Source organism: Dermochelys coriacea, chromosome 11 (assembly GCF_009764565.3).
Source record: "Dermochelys coriacea isolate rDerCor1 chromosome 11, rDerCor1.pri.v4, whole genome shotgun sequence".
NCBI classification, from domain to species: domain Eukaryota; kingdom Metazoa; phylum Chordata; order Testudines; family Dermochelyidae; genus Dermochelys; species Dermochelys coriacea.
This window is the reverse complement of record NC_050078.2, coordinates 8,202,783-8,225,001: the sequence shown is the minus strand read 5'-3', so window position 1 is coordinate 8,225,001 and position 22,219 is coordinate 8,202,783. Positions and strand designations below refer to the sequence as shown.

General features: G+C 40.8%; 1 protein-coding gene across 11 annotated transcripts in view; it reads right to left on the bottom strand.

Moving 5' to 3' along the window:
* Nucleotides 1-22,219, bottom strand: part of PTPN4 (protein tyrosine phosphatase non-receptor type 4) — a 225,338-nt gene that overhangs the window by 155,324 nt on the left and 47,795 nt on the right. For all 11 annotated transcript variants that reach the window (XM_043504907.1, XM_038422831.2, XM_043504913.1 and 8 more), the window contains 2 exons: nt 17,143-17,297; nt 639-746 (listed from right to left, as the gene is read on the bottom strand). In XM_043504907.1, the coding sequence (XP_043360842.1) occupies nt 639-746; nt 17,143-17,280 (246 nt within the window). In that variant the 5' untranslated portion in view covers nt 17,281-17,297. The remainder of the gene's footprint in view (nt 1-638; nt 747-17,142; nt 17,298-22,219) is intronic.

The following is a 22,219-nucleotide window of genomic DNA, read 5'->3' as shown; positions in this document are numbered from 1 at the left end:
GGGAAAATCAGTGAGGGCTTCTCTCGAATCCACCTTCTCCTATATCCCCCAACTGCCCTGCCTTCTTTACAAGATACCCAAGCTCTGAACTTTCTGTGTTGTCTTAAGGTTTGTCTAGAATAAAGTTTGTGGTCCCATTTTAACCTGAGTTAGTCACAAAACTAGTTTAGGCATATCCTTAGAGGGAACTCCATAGTGTTCTCTCAGAAACTCAATAGGCCTCTCAAACAATCTTAAAAAAAAAAAAAAAAAAAGTTGACCCCAATTCTTACATTTTGAAATACCAAGATGGGAGGGGAAAATAAGTACTACCATAATTTAATTATTTGGAGGTGAAATAGTTTCCAGTGTGAGAGATACCAAGTGAAGACTTGTACCCGCAAGAATAACTCATGGGACAGCTTTATCTAAAGAACAGAATAGAGACAGTTCTTTTTGAAGCATATCAAAGAATACTTAAACCATATTTCAGATTTGTTAAAAAAAAATTGAATCTACTGAATATATCAGCTATCATGGACATAAGGATTAGATAAGAACTCCAAAAATATTAATCAAATTCCCTGAATACTGAAACAAAATCCCTAAACTCTATTAACATGCCAAAAAAATTAGTTAAGAAAACAGATGCAACTTACTGGGTTATCAGTGGAATCGTCAGCCAGCTGTAAACCAAAGTAATCCCTCTCTGTCAAATCGAGATGTTTGAATACTATATCCAACAAAACTTGTCCCTGATCGTTTTTCTGAAAGGGGAAAAAGTCATATTGTTTAAAATCAAAGCCAACTTTAAACGGACAGACTGCTTCATGCATGCACAACACCTATAACTTATTCATTTAACAACAAATTTGATGACTAGCAAAACGATTCAAAAAAGTGACAAAATAAAACAAACTAAATTGGTATTTTTAGGACATGACAGAATTCAGGTAACACTTTTCAGAATATTCCAGTATCATTCTTCAGTCCTAATAAATAAATCTAATATTTCATTTGCAAATCATTCTCTACATCTAAATCAACACAATTACTGAAAAATATTTGCAGTTACAATACATGGATATTTAAAGAGCTGTATGAATTTTTGATTGATGGTGAATATCCTTAAAGATGTCTTCGGAGACAAATTTCACTCTGAAAGAACCTACTAAAGAGAATACAGACTAAGGACTAAACTTTTTAATTAGGACCAATGACTGGACATTATTTTCATTACAAGGCCTCACTTTTTCCATAAGAAGATATACAAACCATTAATAGAGTCTTAAAACTGCACCATTCTACTGGTTAATAAACGGAATTATTCAAACACAGTGATCCATTATGACAAGTCTCAGCAAACAGGTTAATATCCTATACTGACTTACATTTAAATAAGCACTCTTCCAAGGAAAGTTGTGAACCCATACCACAAATCCTCAGAGATAATTAACATCAGGACAGAATGTTAGAAAAAATTCCCATATTAGTAGTAGGAGGCATTAGAGATGATTGATTAGATAACATTACCTGTGTTTTCCATTATTCTAGTACCAAGCAAGCTCCACACAGCCTTTTAAATGCTGAAACTTTATCAAATCAGGAAAAACCTACACTAAACTAAGAAACAAAATCATTTCCCTCTTTAATACAAGATGGTTGCTGCTCTACTCCCAAATCCTAACAGTACACTACAATAATTCATTCAAATGCTTGGCTTGCAATCAATAAAGAAAGGGAGAATAAGGGCTTGTCTACACTGGTACTTTACAGTGCTGCAACATTCTCGCTCAGGGGTGTGAAAAAACACCCCACTGAACACAAGTTTCAGCACTGTAATGCACCAGTGTAGACAAAAAGAAAAGGAGTACTTGTGGCACCTTAGAGACTAACAAATGTATTAGAGCATAAGCTTTCGTGAGCTACAGCTCACTTCATCGGTAGCTCACGAAAGCTTATGCTCTAATAAATTTGTTAGTCTCTAAGGTGCCACAAGTACTCCTTTTCTTTTTGCGAATACAGACTAACACGGCTGCTACTCTGAAACCAGTGTAGACAGTGCACCAGCGCTGGTAGCTACACACATCATGGAGGTGGGTTTTTTTTTAGAGCACAGGGAGAGCTCTGTCCCAGCGCTCTGCCGTGACTATACAAGCCACGTAAAAGCACTGCCACGGTAGCACTTTAATGTTGCCAGTGCAGACTAGCCCTAATAGTCCAAAAACAGGAAATATCTTCAAAAAATGTTTTATCCCCCTTCTATGTCTACACTAACAGCACTTCATACAGTGGTACAGGGATTTGGTATACTATACCAGCAGAACGTTCCTGGCATGGACACAGATACAGCAGCAAAGCTGAACTTTTTATCAGAATATGAAAGCCATTCCCATTCCATGAGTGAAACAAGCTATGCCAGTAAAAGCGCAGTTTTGCAGATAGCTGCATCTACTCTACAGATTTCTGCCAACACAGCTATGTTCATCAGGGATCACACTTCTTTGCCTTCTTGACCGACAGAACTATGCCAGTAGACGTTTGTAATGTAGAACAGGGGGAGGAAGAGAAAAAATGAAAAAGAGCAACACATTATGAGTTTGTTCAGATTTGAAAAGGATTATTTTATCAGAACTCAACTTCTTGTTACTTAGTGGCAACAAACCTACATTTCTCAAGTGATTATGTACTGAAGTTAAATAGCTTCTTAACTATAGCATCCCTTTCACTACAGCAATTTTTTGAAATAAAAAAGAAAAACAATTATTCTCAAGACCTAAATGTGCTTCAGAACTAGTTACTTTGGTTCTAAGTAAAAGGAAGCCAGATATCTAGAAAAAGGCATTAGCACTGCATAACCATTAAAAATCACCACAACCAGAAATGAAAAAAGTGCAAGGAAAGTAAGATTCATAAAGCTGACCATCTGATAGGAATAGCCAAAAAATATAAAAGCCAGAAAACAAGTTACTAAAAGCACTTTCAATTTAGGCCCAAAATTTTATTTAACGTTAGAAGTTAGAAAGTATTTTAAAAATCTAACATTGTAGTAAAGAAATTTTTAGAACAGCTTTTTACTTGGAGGCCTAGCATTCTAAGTTTCCTAAAGAACATAATATTAAGCATCTGAAAAGTCAGTTAAATTTTGCTTCCTCAGCTACAAAACCTAAGCCCAAAAGTGCTCTGACTAGGGAGTGCTCTGACTATGGCTCCATATATTAAGGTTCCTATTGCATAAGCCCTATATTTTTGTAGCTCCCCTATAGCTTTGTTTAATTTCACTTCATAATTGCTAGGTTTACTTTGAAAACAAAGTAGTTTTTTTTTCTGAAAAAAGAAAAAGAAGAAGAAAACTGGTCTTTTGTTAAATATTACGAAATCAGTAGGCACATGTAGTTAAACAAGTCAATTAAAAATAATTCTTAACGCAAAGGATTAAAAATGTCACATACACAAGCAAAAGACAACCGATATTAACACAGTGTACATACATGGTAATTATGCCACACTCTCCTGACTCTGTATACTATTGCTATTTGATAGAACAGAGAGAAAGAGGGAGGGAAGGACAAGACAGACAGAAAACGCATAAATATAGCAATGTAAATACCGCTGTAGCTACAGTATAGTTACGTACCAGAGAAGATCAGATCTTGTAAAAGTTTCCAGAAGAAAAAAAATCATCCAAGTTACTGTTTCCTGAGAAGGCTCTGTAGCATCAATAATTCAGCTACACAGATTTTTACTGAAATCCAACACACTAAGATTTTATTTTGGAGTCAACAGCTAATGAAGATGTCAGTGACATTTTACCAAATCCTAACCCAATTTTCAAATTACACCTTATTTAAGGCCCTACTTGAATCATGGGATGCTTGTCAAAAAATTGCAGCTCAGTTGCAGACAAGCCATGGAAAAGTAATAATGGACCTTATTATTTGCAGTAATAAGGTTCATTATTACTTTTCCATGCTTTTCCATTGTCCGCAGCCCAAGGCTGAGAGCAGCAGCTCACGCTCTCAGCAGCCCAAGGCCGAGTGCAGCAACCTGGGGCTGAGCACAGACAGGGCTCCCACTATTGGCAGCTCAGAGCTGAGAGCAGAAGTAATCACCGTCAGCAGCCCGGGGCTGAGCGCCGCTGCTCAGGGCTGAGAGTGGGGGCTCCCTCTATTGGCAACTTGGGGCTGAGAGCAGTGCTCACGCTGAGGCTCCCGCTGTCAAAATTGCAGTGGAAGCCTAATATTGTGGAATCCACAATTTCCTCAATATCACAAATTAAGTAAGGCCTTAATCTTAATATTTTTAACTTTCTCCACATATTTCTCAAGACAACTGTAGATTAGAACTCATATTTTTAGCGCCAATGATAGCAACTGTCACAAAAAGTAGGTTTGGCCCATGGGTTGTTAATTATGCTTCCTAAAGGTGCAAAGTTTACTTCTGCTGTTTGACTGAAAATATATTCTATAAATGGATTTGGTAATAGACAGAATGTAAACCTAAGAGTTGATATTATTCTTTGACCTAGAGAAAACTCTAAAATTAATTTTGTGAGCATATTACCTACAAAATGACTATTAAAAGCTCAGAACTTGTTGGTTAGGTTCAAATTATTAGTACAGAGTGTTGTATTTTTCCAATGTTAGGTGCTAAGCGATGAACAGAGAGAGGATTTTGACTCTGTATGCACTCTTGAAGGTAGAGCAGTAGGAGTAAAAAAAATAGGGTTTTTCTGTATTGGGGCAGTAAATTAACATAAATAAATAAATAGTGGGAAAGTTGTAATATGAAGCAGTGGGAACTTTTGGGCAGCAATTACTATGAACACAATGCCTTGAACTTAGTAAGAGAGAAAGATAAATATGTGGCAGAACCAGACCTCCATTTAACCCTGTCTTAAATATTTTGTATAGTAATCTTGAAGTTTGCCAGAGCAGATGAAGCTGAAGATCTTTCGGTAAAAGGTCTGAACTGAAATTTTCAATAGTATCACACTGAATGGTTACATTATACATGGAGCATTCATTTTTTAGGATTATGATGTGACCCTAAGCCACTCATAGTTAGAGATTCCCAAGAAATGAGATCTGTAGAATTAAAACAAAATAATAATAATAAATAATAACAATAATAAATAATAAACAGACTGAGCTTACATTGATAGAAGGGAGTTTGTCAGAAACAAGTTGCATCCCTAGGCATGCAATCTGTATTGAATTTTAATATATTTGAAAATGGGGAATAGTACAATATTCTATTTTATTTTATACTCTGAACCCTCAGCAATGCTGACAGACCTTCAACACTTGAACCACAAAAGTAACTATATCAGCAGGTGGCAGGAGAAGGCTGTTATTCCAGAGAACAGATGTGCCGCGGGGTATATGTGGGAGAAGACCCCGGTCTGGTCTGCCCCCAACCTCTCTCGCTCCCTTCTATCCTGGGAACTGGGAAAGCTCCTGACCCATGTGATGACCTTGGGGTGGAGACAGGCCACTGGGACAGTGTGGTGGTTTCAAAAGGACATATGGTGGGAGTCTAGCCTGCTACGTCTGCTTCAGTACTTCTCATACAGTCCCAATACAGCATGCTGCTTCTGCTGCGGAGGCAGCGTCAGCTCTTCCTTAGAATGCTTGGTTTCAGAGTAGCAGCCGTGTTAGTCTGTATTCGCAAAAAGAAAAGGAGGACCTGTGGCACCTTAGAGACTAACATTTATTTGAGCATAAGCTTTAGTGAGCTACAGCTCACTTCATCGAATGCATCGAAAGTACTCCTTTTCTTCTTAGAATGCTTGAGATTAATTATTCTTTTGGCATCTCACCAAAATTTTCCTGAGAAACACCAGGGAGATAGCAATTTTAATAGTTTCTATCTCAGCAAAAGCTCAACAGAATTTCACGGGTCAAAGAAAGTCTAATTCTGTAGCCTGAGGCTGTTACCACTACAGAATCCCAAAAGCCTGCGGCAAATAATTTCACATTTTATTTTCCATTAAGCTTTTTGCTTATTAGTTCATTTATTCTAAATGTACGTTGTAGGGGATGTATAGGGGATACTAGGGAGCGGTAGTACCTCTATTGGAGGAACATGTCGTGTTCCTCAGTGAATAACTCATCTGCTTTGGTCTTCACCTACACTCAGCTCTCACCTGCGGCTCCAAGTAGCTGTTTGCATACGACAGCAGCCACACCTCAGTAAACCAATTCGATGAGCGGGCTAAACCAGGTGAGGGTAGCCAATGGGTGCGAGATAGGGAAACTGCCTTTCTCTAGCATGCAAAGATTGTTCTGGTGGACTGGGCGGAGGAAATCAATTTGTGATTAAATGGCCATGAAAGCAGTTCAGCAACGTGCTGTGGGGTGTGGAGAGCATGACAAGGCACTGAAAATGTCCTGGTCACCCACTGCAGTTAAGGAAGTCTCCAGCCATAATGATTCTTCATGCTGCTGGAATCTGGCTTCTGCAGCGCAGAGAGTGGGACTGCCCCTGTGCAACAGCTTTCTCACTCAAAAATTTCCTGCACAGGTTTTCTCGCAACTCTCATTCCATCAGCATCATATCATTAATCCAAGTCCTGCGGTGACTGGGCATGGCAAAGTGACAAGTGGAGATGACCACTGGCAGTTGTAACCACAACCCTGCATGTAGGCGGCCTTGGGACTAGTGGCCATTGGGGCAGCGGAGACGTTCGGCAGCACCCTAGGCGACTGAGCAGCCCTTTTTAGGGTAGCACTGCTCACCCCTTTAAAGGGAAGGGGCTAGAAAAGGTGCCCGAAATATTGCCTGCCCCATAACATTTGGCCAGGCTACCACAACTGGTAGATCATCCTACAGCGGTCAAAACACAAAGAAAAAAACAACTCATTCTAGGAGCATGGAATGTCTGCACCCTTATTGTCGGAGGCGATGCACAAAGGCCTGAGAGAATAACAGCTCTTGTTTTCATAGAACTTGCCCGCTATGATATTGATATTGCAGCAGACTAGACTGGCCGGAGAAGCTTCCATTAGTGAGCTAGGAGGCGATTACACTCTTTTGCAAAGGAAAAGCAGAGGATGAAGACAGGATCCATGAAGTTGGATTTGCAATAAGAACTTCTCTCCGAAAACAACTCCCTGACCTCCCTGTTGGCCTGAGTGGACGGCTCATGAAACTTCGATTTCCCCTGAATCCTTTACAGCATGTCACTATCATCAGTGCCTATGCACCTGTACTGACCACCATAGAAGAAAGCAAGGAGCAGTTCTACTCTGACCTGGACTCCATCATCAGGACAACCCCTGCATATTACAAGCTCATCCTGCTGGGAGACTTTAACACTAGTGTTGGTAGAGACAGCTATGCCTGGAGAGAAATGATAGGATGACACGGAATAAGAAAGATGAACAGTAACAGACTGCTCCTCGTGGGTTAATATGCAGAACATAGTCTGCTCATTACTAAAACCATCTTTAGGCAAAATGATAAATATAAAACGACATGGATGCACTCACGGTCCAAACAATGGCCCTGATGGACTATATTATCACCCGCCAATGAGACATCCGCGGTATCAGCATTTCCAAAATCATGTGTGGTGCAGAATGCCGGACAGACCACAGATTGGTAAGAGCAGTGTTGAACCTGCATATAGTCCCTTCACAGCGCAAGTTCCCGCAACTTAATAGAATAGCCTTCAACATAGCAAAGCTCAAGCATAGCTATCAGCTGCTGTTTCAGCAGTCACTTGATGACCAGCTTTTTTCGTGCCCACCAATCACTGGCAACCCAACAGAAAAAGGGAACTAGTTCAAACGTGATTATTGACATGGGTAAATCAGTACTGGGGCCAAAGGAAAGGGTACATCAGGACTGGTTCAATGATAACTCTTAAGTGACAAGTAGAAAACATTTGTTGAATGGCAGAATGAACTCGCTTCCATCTCAAAAAAAGATAAGTTTCAGAGTAGCAGCCGTGTTAGTCTGTATCCACAAAAGAAAAGGAGTACTTGTGGTACCTTAGAGACTAACAAATTTATTTGAGCATAAGCAAGGCCCAGTCTGAACTGAGGAGAATGCAGGACAAGTTCAGCATTATGCAGGTACAAACACCACAAAGATGATCTTTGACTCTCTCAAAGCAGTCTATGGGCCATCTAAATCTGGCACAGCCCCCTTGAAGTCAGCAGATGGCACAATCCTCATCAAAAACAAGGAGGGAATCGTACAGAGATGGGCTGAACGCTTCAATAGTCTACTCAATAGACCATCCACAGTTGATCAGCATGTCCTTGATCATTTACCTGAAAAAACAATCAGAGGATCTCGACCTCCCTCCATCAGTTGAGGAAGTTATGAAAGTCATTGAACAACTGAACTCTGGCAAAGCATCCAGAAAGGATGGTATTCCAGGACAGTATTCCTGTATTTTCCACTGCATGCATCCGATGAAGTGAGCTGTAGCTCACGAAAGCTTATGCTCAGATAAATTTGTTAGTCTCTAAGATGCCACAAGTACTCCTTTTCTTCTTGAAGAAATGGTATCTGAAAGACTACAATAGATACTCTGCATTCAGAGATATGACTAACTGCATTCTGTATTTTTATATTCCCTGACCAAAAAATACATTAAATGAAAATAAGTAACTGATGTATTTTAAACTTAAGGTTAAAATACATTACAGGGATATAACAGCCCAAGCATTATAAATCAAGGAAATTCAGAGTTGAGGTTACACTTAAAATAACAAACATGCTAAAAGAAGGAATGCACAGTTAAGGCATCCACACAACCTAAATTTTGCCATGTAGAATCATCATGCAATCCACCATACAATTATGATTAAGGCATTTAGTGTTTCTGGTCACAGACCAGATTAAACTGATTTTAAACTTATTTTATATTTTTTTCCCTTGCAGCATCACTACATGGCAAACTTAAGGATGTTTTGATGCCTTACTTGTGAATTTCTTATCTTAACATGTTTGGATTTCTTTTAAATGTAACTTAACTCTGTATTTGCTGGATTTATAACAACGCTTAGTTTGGGGATGACTACAATATCCCTGTAACTTTTTTCACCCTAAATTCCTGATGCCTAGCCTCAACTGTATTTCCATTTTAACATTTTTTCTCCCTGGGAATTCTCTTTCTTTGTTAAAAATTATTCAAAATGTCCTAAGCAAACTCTGAACAAGCAACCAAAGAGAATGCTACCATGAGATATTAAATGATTTGGAGATATGTAGTATCAATTTTTCCACTGGAACTTTTAAAGAGAGATTCACTAGTACACCAAAGCAGTGCATAGCAATCACAGCAAAATGGTGAATCCGGCCCTCAATTTGCAATTGACCTATTGGTTTAGAGGACTGCATTACTGAGACCAGCGATACATGAAGATGGTCAGGGAAACCTCAGGTCCCATATTATGGAGAACACCAATATGGGAAGATGGTCAGGGAGAGTTAAGTCCCAAAAAAGTGATTTAAAGGATCTGCCTGCACTCCTTTGTCACCTCCCCTGGAACTACTGCCCCAGCACTGTAGCCTCAGTGCACTGCAGAGGCAAGGCAGCTATACCATGGAAAGACTTTGGAAACAATGATGCCCAAACTAGTATGCAGCCATGGAATCTTTAAAGAGTAGTAACAGCCAGGCCAAGTAACCTACCAATGAGAACTCTTCGTATCATTGAGACATTACAACCAATAAAATTACTGCATGTAAATTAGCTGTAGAGAGACAGTAGTGACTGGTTGAGTTTCCTCTGCTGTAACAACGGCATGCCTCATTTAAGACCTACCTGAGCTATTGATATGAGCCTGTCTGTAGCCAATACAATCATAACAATTAGATGCAACAATCACTAAAAATGTAATTACAACCTAATTTCTTCAAATACAGACAGTACACAATATTTTAATTAATTTTAAACCATATGGAAAGTTTGAAGTCTTTGTATTATTCTGTTGCTAAAATCAGATGGGACAAAGAAAAGACAACATATAAGATTCTAAATTTCTTAAATGATCCCATTTAATTTTAATGTTTTAAGTAACTAACAAAATTCTCAGAAAATTAATTCTGTCCTCAGAGAGTAAGTGCTGTAAATTTGGGGACAATATGCTGCGAGGTAAAATCCCTGCTATAAGTACAAAGTGGTGTCAGCCTTAACTATGGTGTCACAACCAGCGTCTTCATAATAGACACTATGCATATCCAATGAGAACCTGCAAGTAGCATTTCCACATAACGCCAGCAGCAGATTTAAACAGCCTGTGCAAGCATTCACAATAAGGGTTTGTTTCACATTATATCTTGCACCTTGGAGAGACCATTGCTACATACCAGCATTCTATAAGCAGACTTCAATAGCTAGAAAGGATGCAATTCAGCACTCAATGAAAATTACAAGTCAGGTTTGTGCCACACTAACTTTTGCCTGCATTCCTAGTGATTCTCACTTATGTGGAATTTTATTTATTATATATATAACTCAGACTGACTATCCTATCTTCAGACATGTTTGCTTACAACTGAGCACGTTATCAATTGTATTATTCATTATGTTAATATAGTGAAGCTTTCATGTTACAAGTTTTTGAAAATTATTTGAATAATGTCCGGCTAAAAAATTAATCTGAAAAGTTACTGAGCATAGAAGGTAATAAACAACAAAACATCAAAATGTTTTGAATTGATTAGGCTTGGAGCCAGTTAAATGGTTCATAGAATTCAGTATCGCATAGTAATGTGAACAATAATGAGGCTGAAGATCTAACATAATCAAGAGGAAATACGCAAAAAGAAAAGGAGTACTTGTGGCACCTTAGAGACTAACAAATTTATTAGAGCATAAGCTTTCGTGAGCTACAGCTCACTTCATCGGATGCATCGGATGTGAGCTGTAGCTCACGAAAGCTTATGCTCTAATAAATTTGTTAGTCTCTAAGGTGCCACAAGTACTCCTTTTCTTTTTGCGAATACAGACTAACATGGCTGCTACTCTGAAACCTAAGAATATCAGAGGAACAGTGGGGGGGGGAGGGAGAAATACCATGGGGAAATAGTTTTTACTTTGTGTAATGACTCATCCATTCCCAGTCTCTATTCAAGCCTAAGTTAATTGTATCCAGTTTGCAAATTAATTCCAATTCAGCAGTCTCTCGTTGGAGTCTGTTTTTGAAGCTTTTTTGTTGAAGTATAGCCACTCTTAGGTCTGTGATCGAGTGACCAGAGAGATTGAAGTGTTCTCCAATTGGTTTTTGAATGTTATAATTCTTGACGTCTGATTTGTGTCCATTCATTCTTTTACGTAGAGACTGTCCAGTTTGGCCAATGTACATGGCAGAGGGGCATTGCTGGCACATGATGGCATATATCACATTGGTAGATGCGCAGGTGAACGAGCCTCTGATAGTGTGGCTGATGTGATTAGGCCCTATGATGGTATCCCCCGAATAGATATGTGGACAGAGCGAATACAGACTAACACGGCTGCTACTCTGAAAAAAGAGGAAATACGGTGTACAGAGTAGCACAATATGAAAATCAATCTGTACTACCTGAAAGTTTCCTTTCTTCAGTTAATAAGGTCCACGGTGCTATTGCAATGGGTACTTCACTTCAGCCTGCTTAGAGCTTGGAAGCAGAACCAGACTTGTCGGTTACTGGCAGGCAAGGCATATCCTCGTGAAGTTCCCTCCATTAGAGATAATTTCAACAGCGAGAATAATTCAAATGCAATTTTCTAAATTATAAGCTGTGTAATACACTTTGAGAAAAAAGTATAACAATTTCTTCTACTGCAGAGCATAGTAAATTCCATGTAACACCAATAAATCCAAACGTATGGATGTCAATACCCATCTCTATTCTGGATGACCCATTTGTCTCCAAGGTGAACCCGACCTGCAAATATTACTTGAAAAAAAAATTTTAGGTAATTTTCTTCTTCATGCTAAAGTCTACAGATCCGTTGTGATGGGATTTTCACAGCAGCATGCCTCCAGAGTGGAAAGAAAGATAAACTGTAATTGTGGGGACTCAAAACAAGATACAGTGTTTGTACCCATCATCTTCTCCTGGGCACTAAGGCATGGAGAAGAAACGTTTGCATCGGCACAGTCTGTGCTGTATCCTGTTCTTACAACCATGACCCATGGGGAAGCGGAAAAGGAAGAAGTCAATGAACTCTGCAGTCAGAGATGGAGTTGCAGGTGTGGACTATAGGGATGTAAGCATGATTATCCATCTGTCACACTGTCCTTCTGGCTTCACTTCCCGTATGGAGATGGAGGAAGGGGAAGAGCTGTTTGCCCCAGGGCCAGTTTTTTCTCAGTCCTGCCTTTTTACTTGCCAGGGAGCAAGACCGCTGCAACCACTTGTCCAGCACAGCTGGTTTCTCCAATCCTTCTGGGCTCCTTTCAAGCCCAAGGGAGGACAACAACTGAGGTGATCCCGTCCAGACTCAGCAGTAAGAGATCTTGCACTTTGCCCACAAAGCCAGCTGAGTTCCCCAATCCCACATCAGGTAAGGGGCTGAAGTAGGACACAGAAACCCTTCCTTTTGCCTCCAGTTTTTCTCAGACTAGCATTCTTCCAAAAGCCTGCAGTGGCTCTAGCCCCTACAAACACTTTAGATGGGGAAGCGCACAATCTAATCACAAATAAAATGGAGACCTGGGAATGAGAGAAATTATTGAACCAAACTGTTAGCCTAAACAGTTGGAATTTTCCTCAGAAAGTTCTGAAGCAAGAAGTATTGTTTGACCCTGTATGTCACTGTGGAGGCAGGAAAAAACAGAAGGAACCTTAGGGGTATTCCCCTGCTGCCAGTGATTGACAGGTGTAGTTCTGCCAAGCTGGGAACAGGATAAAGTATCCATTGCAAAGTATCCATGGACCTTACTACAAAGAAGAAATAAGTATTTCACATTATGAAGGAAATTACTAAAATCACATTTGGAATATAAACTGAATTACCAGATTTCAGGTGATGGAAGTTACAGAGCACACTAATCTGATATTCTCTATTATAACCAATTCACATATATTTTCTTCAGCAAAGGGCGGGTGAAATAATACTGCATGAACTTATAAGCTGTCCTCTGCCAAAGAATCTAGATAAGGTTTACAGTACTTTCTGCTCTTTTTCTAAAAATAGGAAAAAAACTCAGTGACTGCCAGACGCACCTAGCTATCCAACTTTGGAGGACAGGAACAAGGAAACCTAAACAACAAACACAAGGAGGTTCCAGAATCTGCAGTCAGAAAATTTGGCTAGAAGTTTCTCACATCATACTCCAACAATGGCCAGACTTGGGCTTGGACACAACTGGTGAGTGAATTCTATAGGAAAAAATGTCCTACCCTTGGTGATTTGGAGCACTCAGTGGAAACGTTCCACACAGTTCAGGTGTCATGTTGAGGGCTTAAGAGGAAAAGTGGACTCAAATAACTGAGACTATGGCATAATGTGATAATAGTGTCAATGCAGAAGTGAGTAGAGTCACTGTCCAGAATCCCAGTTTTCACTCTGCTGGTATGTCCTTCGTCCAGAAAACTCTGTATGATGGAAACATCACTGGTTTCCGGGGTGGGAAGAAGTTGTTTGTCCTTCGCTCAAGAAGGAAAAGCTTCAACCAGAAATTTTTGGGCCAATCTAGTAGTTGGGGGCAAGGTATTATCTGATACCCCGACCCACTGCCAGCCACTGATGATTTTCTCTCAGGGGTGGCCTGCACCTTCCTCCCTGCTATAAATTGTAGGGGAACTTCCTTGGGTTCCCTCATGACAGCAGGCAGTTGTGGGATGTGAAGGGGGCAGGAGCGGTGCAAAAATCCCATTCAATTAAAAAAAAAATGAATATGCCCCTCATGGATTATAGGAAATCCCAATCCTCACCATTTAAAAAAAATAATTGCTCAAAGCGAAGGCTGGGACAGAATAACACTGTACAACAATGTGGGGGTTAAGTGCATTACCCTTTAACTGTAAGTGATTTAGGTTCAAACCAGGAATGTCTAAAATGACAAGTTTGATGGTCTCTTCTTAATCACTGGCTAGCACTGATCTTACTCACAAAGCTGAACAATTCTGCATGACTGAGGGCTTCTCTACAGGTCACTGAGAAGCGCACAAGACGGGTGTGATTTGTAAAGTGCACTAACATTCTGCACTCTAACTTCCCTATGTAGACTCTGCTGGAGCACTCAAAGGTATTATTATTCAGGTTTGTGTAGTCCTGATTGAAATCGGACTTCATCAACACAAATTGAGTGTAGTGTGCGCCAGCAGGTCTATATGGGGCAATCAGAGTGACGCACATTAGTGCATTTTACAAATCACACCCCTTTATTGTGTTTTGCTGGCATCGTGTAGAGAAGCCCTGACATTTTGTGGTTACTGGATGACCCAAATTAAAGGGACAAAGAGCCACAGATCAGGATTTTGGTTTATTGGCAAAGTTGCACAAAGAAACTTGCAGCACTGTGCATAGACTCTGACCCTAACAGTAATTACTAAAGATATGATTTGGTCATGGAAGTCACTGATTCCATCACTTTAACACATCTTCGTGAGTTCTTCGGCTCCGGCTGTCAGCCCCACCATGACCATACCCTGATTTTGTCCTTTTTTTCCCCCATAACTGTTCCATGAATTTCATTTAATTTTACCATGACAAAATAGGAACCATAGTGATTACTAATAATTATTTCTAATTATTCAAAGAGGGAAATAACATTGTGTTATGTAAAAATTCAGTTTGTCCTGGGGAGCATATTTCCTCTGTCTTCCAATCTTGGCAGCTCTCATTTGTTTCTACATTACACTGAAGTTTTACAACCCTTTTTGCTATGGTTAACAGCAGAGGTGATCATGATTTATTTTTCTTTCAGAAGTTTATAATGAGATTCATCTTGTTCAGAAATGCCATCCCAATAATGTTAAACTGCAATACAAACATATATATTTTAATCTTTTAAAAATCTCTATGCATAAAAGAGGCTGCGAAAAGACTGGAGATGATTTATTGTTACTTGGTTTCTGAAAGAAGAGATAAAAATTCAGTTTTTATTCTGTACTTTAAATGAAATAATCACACACAGTTACATGATTCTCTCTCTTATATCCCAAATAACTTCCCAACTGCCAAGTTGAACAGCTGTTCATATTTTTAAAATTAAAATTTCTCTGCTTACAACTTCCTAAAAATGTCATTTCAACAGAAAAAATATTCAAACACATCTGTGATTCACCAGAGTGAAGCTCCTTCTCAACTCCACTTCACCTTTATCCCTAACTTGAAGTCCGGCTCCCAATCAGTCATCATGCTGCTCATTTACCTAACCCTCTGAAATCTTCAGTCTTTTCTAGTCTTGATTAATCATAATAATCATGCCACCTGCAAATATTGTCACCATATTGTTCACTTTTTTTTTTTAGATCACTGATAAAATATAAATTGAACATCTGTCCTTATAAGAATGAGGCATCGCACTATTAACCTTTTGCCATGTTAAGAATATTTTTTTCTTTTTTTAGCAAGTTTCTAACCCATGACAGTACTTTAGCTTTCATTCCATGACAACTTCCATGTTCTTGAATAGCCTTTTGTAAGGGTCTTTGCCAAATGTTTTTTGAATGTCCAAATACCGTAAATCAATATATGTATGCGTACAAGAACGCATGCTTTCATTTTATCTATTCTATTAGTAATTGCAACTTGGTAGGTCATTAGATTTTCCTCAATCCAACCCAGTTTTTAACAGAAAACTGCCTTCCAAATATTTACACACTAACTCCATTAGTATATTTGTAATTATTTTGCCGGTATCATTCATCAACTAATTGGCAATTGGTTTTCTGGTTCTTCTCTCCTACCCTTCTTTAAGGTATGTACTATGTATGTCTTTTTAAAAAAAGACAATAATACTGGGAACTAAACAGAATATAATTGAGAAAAGCAGAGGAGAAAAAGATATGGTGATATTCAGAAACATCTATAAATTCAATAGTAAATATGATTACATGAATTTATCTAAACATATTAAAATACAGTCAAGAGAGTAGACAGCATTATAAATGATACACATGCTTAAAATGCAAACACTTGACAAACAATTAGAGCAGGGGTGGGCAAACTTTTTGGCCTGAGGGCCACATCGGGGTACAGAACTATATGGAGGTCCAGGTAGGGAAGGCTGTGCCTCCCCAAACCAACAGCCTGGCCCCTGCCCCCTATCCGCCCCCTCCCACTTCCCATTCCCTGCCTGCCCCCCTCAAAATCCCCGACCCATCCAACCCCCCTCCTTGTGTCCTGACTGCCCCCTCCCAGGACCCCTGCCCCTAACCACCCCATCCCCTATCAACTCCCCCCCCGCTCTCCGTCCTGACTGCCCCCCCACGAACCTCTGCCCTATCCAACCGCCCCCTGTTCCCCATCCCCTGACCACTAGACCTGAACCTCCGCCCCATCCAACCGCCCTGTCCCCTGACTGTCCCCCAGAAACCCCTGCCCCATATCCCACCCCCCGACCCCCTTACCATACCGCTCAGAGCGGCACGTCTGGCTGCTGCACTGCCCAGCCTGAGCCAGACATGCTGCCCTACAGGAGCAGGCAGCTCCGCCACCTAGAGTGATGCCTGCGGGGCAGGGGGGACAGCAGGGAGGGGCCAAGGGCTAGCTTCCTGGGTAAGGAGCTCAGGGGCTGGAGAGGACAGTCCCACGGGCCAGATGTGGCCTGCGGGCCTTAGTTTCCCCACCTCTGAATTAGAGCCTGTTCCTGCTTCCATTCAACTCAATGTCAAAACTACCATTGACTTCATCATGCAATATAGGGGCCCTAAAGAGAAACTGGATCAGATAGCAGAAAATTGTGCTCTTAACACTCAATTCTCAAACATAACTGTTTGTACTATCATCATTTGTAGATGATGCCAAAACCGATGAAGTACACAAGATGGCTAATTACACACATGTACAAGCATGTTTGTTCAAATATAGCGTCTAGCTTTATTAAGGTTTTGTGTTTTTTTTTGATTTAACACTTTTCATGTCTTGTTTGGAGGTCTAACTTATGACAGTTCAGTGAAGAAAAGCAAGTACTTGGTATGTACAAATTAAGGCAGGCACACAGTGAAATTATTACTAAATTAAATACATATAACTGTACTTACATTAACTCTGAAAGCTTGTACAGTGTTATCCAGGAGAAGAATATTGCAGACCACCTCTGTATGTTGTCTGTCTCGTGCCAGCTCAGACGCTCGTACATTGTAAGTTCTGCCAGCAGGCAATCGGAAATGTGCGGTCATTACTGTCCACACAAGGTCTTTAGAAAAAACAAAAATGAAAGAAGAAATCCTGTAACTGATATAACTTTAAGAAAGCAAAAGCAGAAAGCCAACTTAATAAGGAAGCCACTCTGTTGAAAAACAGATTTATCAAACATTTCCTATTTCTTTATAAAAATGAAAATTAGTAATAAAACCCTGGTATCCAAAAATGAAGTATAATATTGCTGCAGTCTTTTTTCAAATCTGAAATGGAAGTTAAGTACCTGTACAGCAATTGGAGTTCTTTGAGATGTTTTGTCCATATGAGTATTCCAGTCTAGGTGCAAATGTGCCCTAAGTGCCAAGATTACAGATTTCTTTGCTCACATTGTTTATCTGGTCTATACATGATCACTCTTGTGTCTGTTATCGAAGGTACAAAGAGCATAGCAGGATCAATCACCATTCAAGTTCCTTCTCTATTATGGTTTCCATAATATTACAGACGGACTCTGAAGCAGAGGGAAAAAGGGGCAAGTCATGGAATACACATTTGAATGACATCTCAAAGAACTCCAGTTACTTTACAGTAGTGATCCCCAAACTTTTGAGGGTCAAGCCCCCCTGCTTCCCCCACCGGAGCCAGGGCCAGGAGCAGCGCCACGATTCCAGGAGGGGGAAGGAGGAGACACAGGCGGCGTAAGGGGGCCAAGGCTGGGGTCACAGCAAGGGGCTGAGGCTGAGGTCCCGTGGGCAGATGCAGCTCCACTCCAGTCCCCAGCCTCGACCTCGGGCTGGGATCGGAGCCACAGCTGGGACCCCAGCCAAGTGCAGAGCTGCAGTGAGGCTGGGGATGGGGTCATGCGCAGGGCTGGGAGCTGGGGCCATGTACCAGGGCCATGGCTGGGGGCGGGGCTGGGTGGTGCTCCCTTTGCTCTGTGCCTCCCTAGGGGGGTGCACCCCACACTTTGGGGACCTCTGCTCTACAGGTAAGTAACCTTCCCTTCTTTCTTCTTCAAGTGTTTGTCCACAAGTATATTTCAGTCTAGCCCTACCAAAAGAGGCATAAGCTGCAGAAGTTGCTACCAACTTAATGTCTGGAGAAGGTATTATGGAACCCCACGTGGAAGCTTTACAGATATCATTAATGCGGACATTTCTGAGGAAAACTACCAAGATCACCCAGGTCCTGGTTGAATTAACCCTAATATTAGTTGGTAAAACTACCTTTGTCAATTCTAACATAGCTCAATGTAGCCCAACACCCACTTTGAAAACCTTTGGGTGGAAATAGGAGTACTCCTCATCTTCAAAATGAGGAAGGAAATGACGAGCCTAGGAGAAGACCAAAAGAGCTTCAGTCTTTGAAGATAAAAAAAGTTAAGGACCCTTTGAATATCCAGGTTATGTAATCTAGCTTCATCATGATTAGAATACGGTTTAGGGAAAAAAAATTGGCAAATGAATACCCTAATGCAACTCAGAACAACCCTAGGTATAAACTGTGGGTGAGGTCTGAGGGATACACAGTCTTCTACATGAACAAGGTAAGAGAAAGTTCACTGTGAGAGCCCTTCTCTCTCCCACCCTTCCAGCTGATGTGGTCACAATGAAGAAGGAGGGTCTTGATAGACAAGTGAAAGAAAGAACATGAAGCCCATGCTTTAAATGGGGCCTCTATAAGAGTTGTTAAAACCAATCTCCCTCTTCCTCCTGGTTGAAAGGAAATACCTGAATAGAAACCTTTCCCTCTTTAAGGTGGAAGCACCTCTTCTACTACTTAAGAGATGAGAAGCCTCTCATAAAAGGAGTCCCTGAAAAGGGACAGAGAAGGTGTTGGTATTAGTTGGTGTGTGGGGAGGAGGAAACAGGTGTAGTATGGAACAGAACTGCATAATCAGATGTTACGATCTCTAAGAATCATTTGTCCATTATGTTGTTCCATGACCCCTGAAATAGGGCAAGGTGGTTTCCAAACGGCAGGGAAGAAAAAGAGGGCAGATCCAGAAGAAAGGTTGGTTTGCAGCTCTTGACCAGCATCTCAAAAGGAATGTTTACTAGTTGTGGCTGGCTGTGAAGAAAAAGCAGGAGCAGTAGACCACCTCTTCTGAAACCCTGGCTGCTTCCTGGGGGTTCAGTAGGTCTCTAACAGTAGAAACCAGGTAGCATAGTCTATTGTCTAGGGAAAGACTGAGGTTTATATTATTCTCTCTTCGTTGCAGGACCGTATGTGCCGAGGGACCAAAGAGCTACACGCAATCCTTAAGGTTAGTCTTCCAACTGAAATGATTTTGTCCTTCAAATGGAAAAACCACCACTGTGGCTTGGACCTCTCTTGGGATTCCAAGCAATTGAAACCACAATGATGCATCACTACAGATGTTGGCATTGAGCACAATCGTTATTTTAAACTGCTGTCTTGCAAAAGAATAATTTTTTCAGCCAGAAAGTCTAAATGTTTCACTTTCCTTTCTCATGGGACTACCTTGGAATGCTTAGTCCATTCATTTGCAGCCACCTCCACGACAGAGCCAGGCTCCAGCTGGGAGTATTACATCCATTTGGATGGCACATAATATTCCCTGTTCTTTGTCTTAGAATTTGGGCCAGACTGTTTTCACAGGCTTGAAAGGACCTCCTTAATGAGCAGAACAACTCACCCTGACAGAGTCTCGTGTAAAATGACAAAGTTTGTGAGGAGCCTTCTGAATTTCCTCCAGAGGAAGTTAGAGTGCATCAGCTACCCTTTTCATGAGGTCCTGAAAGCTCCTATAATCAGTGAGACATGGCGGTGTTGAAGGGATTACTGTCTCATCCAGAGAAAAGGAGATGGCTAGTGGTGCCTGCATGTCCTCCTCTGTGGAATGTTCTTCCTCCTCTGAGAGAAGTTTGATGAGTTTGCACTGGAGAATCCTGAGGTTGGGTGAACTGTTGCCCGAGTCAGTCTCTCAGTTTGATGATGATGAAGGTAGTGTGCCCAAGTATGCTTATTAAGCACAGTACCTTCATACATAAATGTATACTTCCTGACAATAAAGTGGACTCAAGTTCATTAGAGACCTGCAGGTCCTTCAGTACCATATTGCTAACCAGTACTGATGCTAATGAAGCTTGCTCAGTTCCAAATGCTTCCCCAGAATCAATGGGCCACAGGGTATCTCTAGAAGCAAAAAGGAGATTTTGATCTCTTCCCCTACCAACCTCCCCTAAGATTTCATGCGGATGTGTGCCCCTCATCTCTTTGGAAGCGTTTCTCACTACCTTCTTGTAACTCCCACTGAGACTTCCTACAGGTCTCCTTCAAGGAACAGTCCCTGGAACTAATGGATAGAGAACTCTTCAATCCTCCTTATATTCAATACAAATAATATGCTTACCCAAAGATTAGATGAAATAAATATAGGGCCAGATCCAAAGCCCCACTGAAGTCAGACTTTTTATGAGTTACACCAAGTGTCACTGGAAAACTGCAATACCAGATCTTTCAGATAACTAGCTGTGACGTTGATGGTGGTTACAGAAGAAATTTTTAACTTCCACAATATGCTTTAAGACTATGTTAGGTGTTATTACCTTCTCAAAGAGGTTTAAACCATTTGCTGAACACCAACATGTCAGAAACTTAGCATAATATTGGCACAACTTGGGCCAGTCCCCACCTCAGGATAGACAGTGGTGGTTTGACCATTGGCCTGCTAAACCGGCGTTGTGAGTTCAATCCTTGAGGAACCCATTTAGGGATCTGGGGCAAAAACTGGGGATTGGTCCTGCTTTGAGTAGGGGGTTGGACTAGATGACCTCCTGAGGTCCCTTCCAACCCTGATATTCTATGATTCTATGACCCAACTGCTGGATCCTATGTGCTCCTGAACCAACTGGGACTGGGCAGAGCTAGGTCACTGTCGTTAGCTCAGGATCTTTAAGGCACACTCCTGGATGCAGATGTCATCTCTGCAACCCTTCCTTGGAACATGGGGCTCTTCATTCCAGACCCCTTATACCTTGGAACCAGCAACTGAGCCCCCGAGTCCCCAGTTGTTTATAAACACTCCCTCAGTTTCGCACTGAGTGCTCTGAGCTTCTTAATTAACCAAGTCAGGAACAATGTAACAGGCAAGCAAAGAATACAAGGAATTTCTTAGCCATGAGAACTTTACTGAAGAGCCCTAGAAAGTTACAGATCTTTGGAAGACTACAGAAGTCTCAACAACCTCTTGGATGTGTGAGACACCCCTGTACCCCACGTTCACTTTTATATGGTTATGATATATTTTGTATAAAGTATGCCTTGTGAGGTATCATTTGAAAACTCAATCTACTCAGCATCACTGTCTTGTTAAAATGTGCATATCAACATTGTATATGGAGCTATATACGGCTGCTACTCTGAAACCTACTATATGCTTGTTACTGAAATATGCTGTAGTTCTAGGTAATGCCCCCAGACCATTTTCTCAAAGACAAAGGCACACTGTCACGCCAGCTAGGTGCTAAAAGGCGGTTACCTGGCTTAACTGAAGATTCACCAGCAAAGGAGTTGTAAACAAGAAATTTACAGTTCACCTGAAGGACAGTTGGCAGCTCACCTATGCTATGGAACTACCTGATCCGCTGACCCAACAAAGACTTTTCCAGTACAAAGGGTCAGAGTATAAGAAGGGGGGAAAAATGACTCTAGACACCTCTCCTCTGATCTTTACTCATGGTAGCAAGAACGCTTGAAAGTCAAAAGGAAGTATCATTGAACTGGTGGGAGTGGTCCTAGTCTGTAGGTTTTTCCAGCCAGTACAGTCTGCTGAAGCTTTTGGGTGAGAGAAACCTTTTTGCTTTTAAATTATTAGCCTTAGTAAAGTTTAGGAATTAGCTTGCATCTTTTTATTTCTTTTGTAACCAAGTCTGACTTTTATCACTTAACATTTGTAAATCACTTAAAATCTCTCTAGTTAATAAACTTGTTTTGCTGTTTTATCTAAACCAT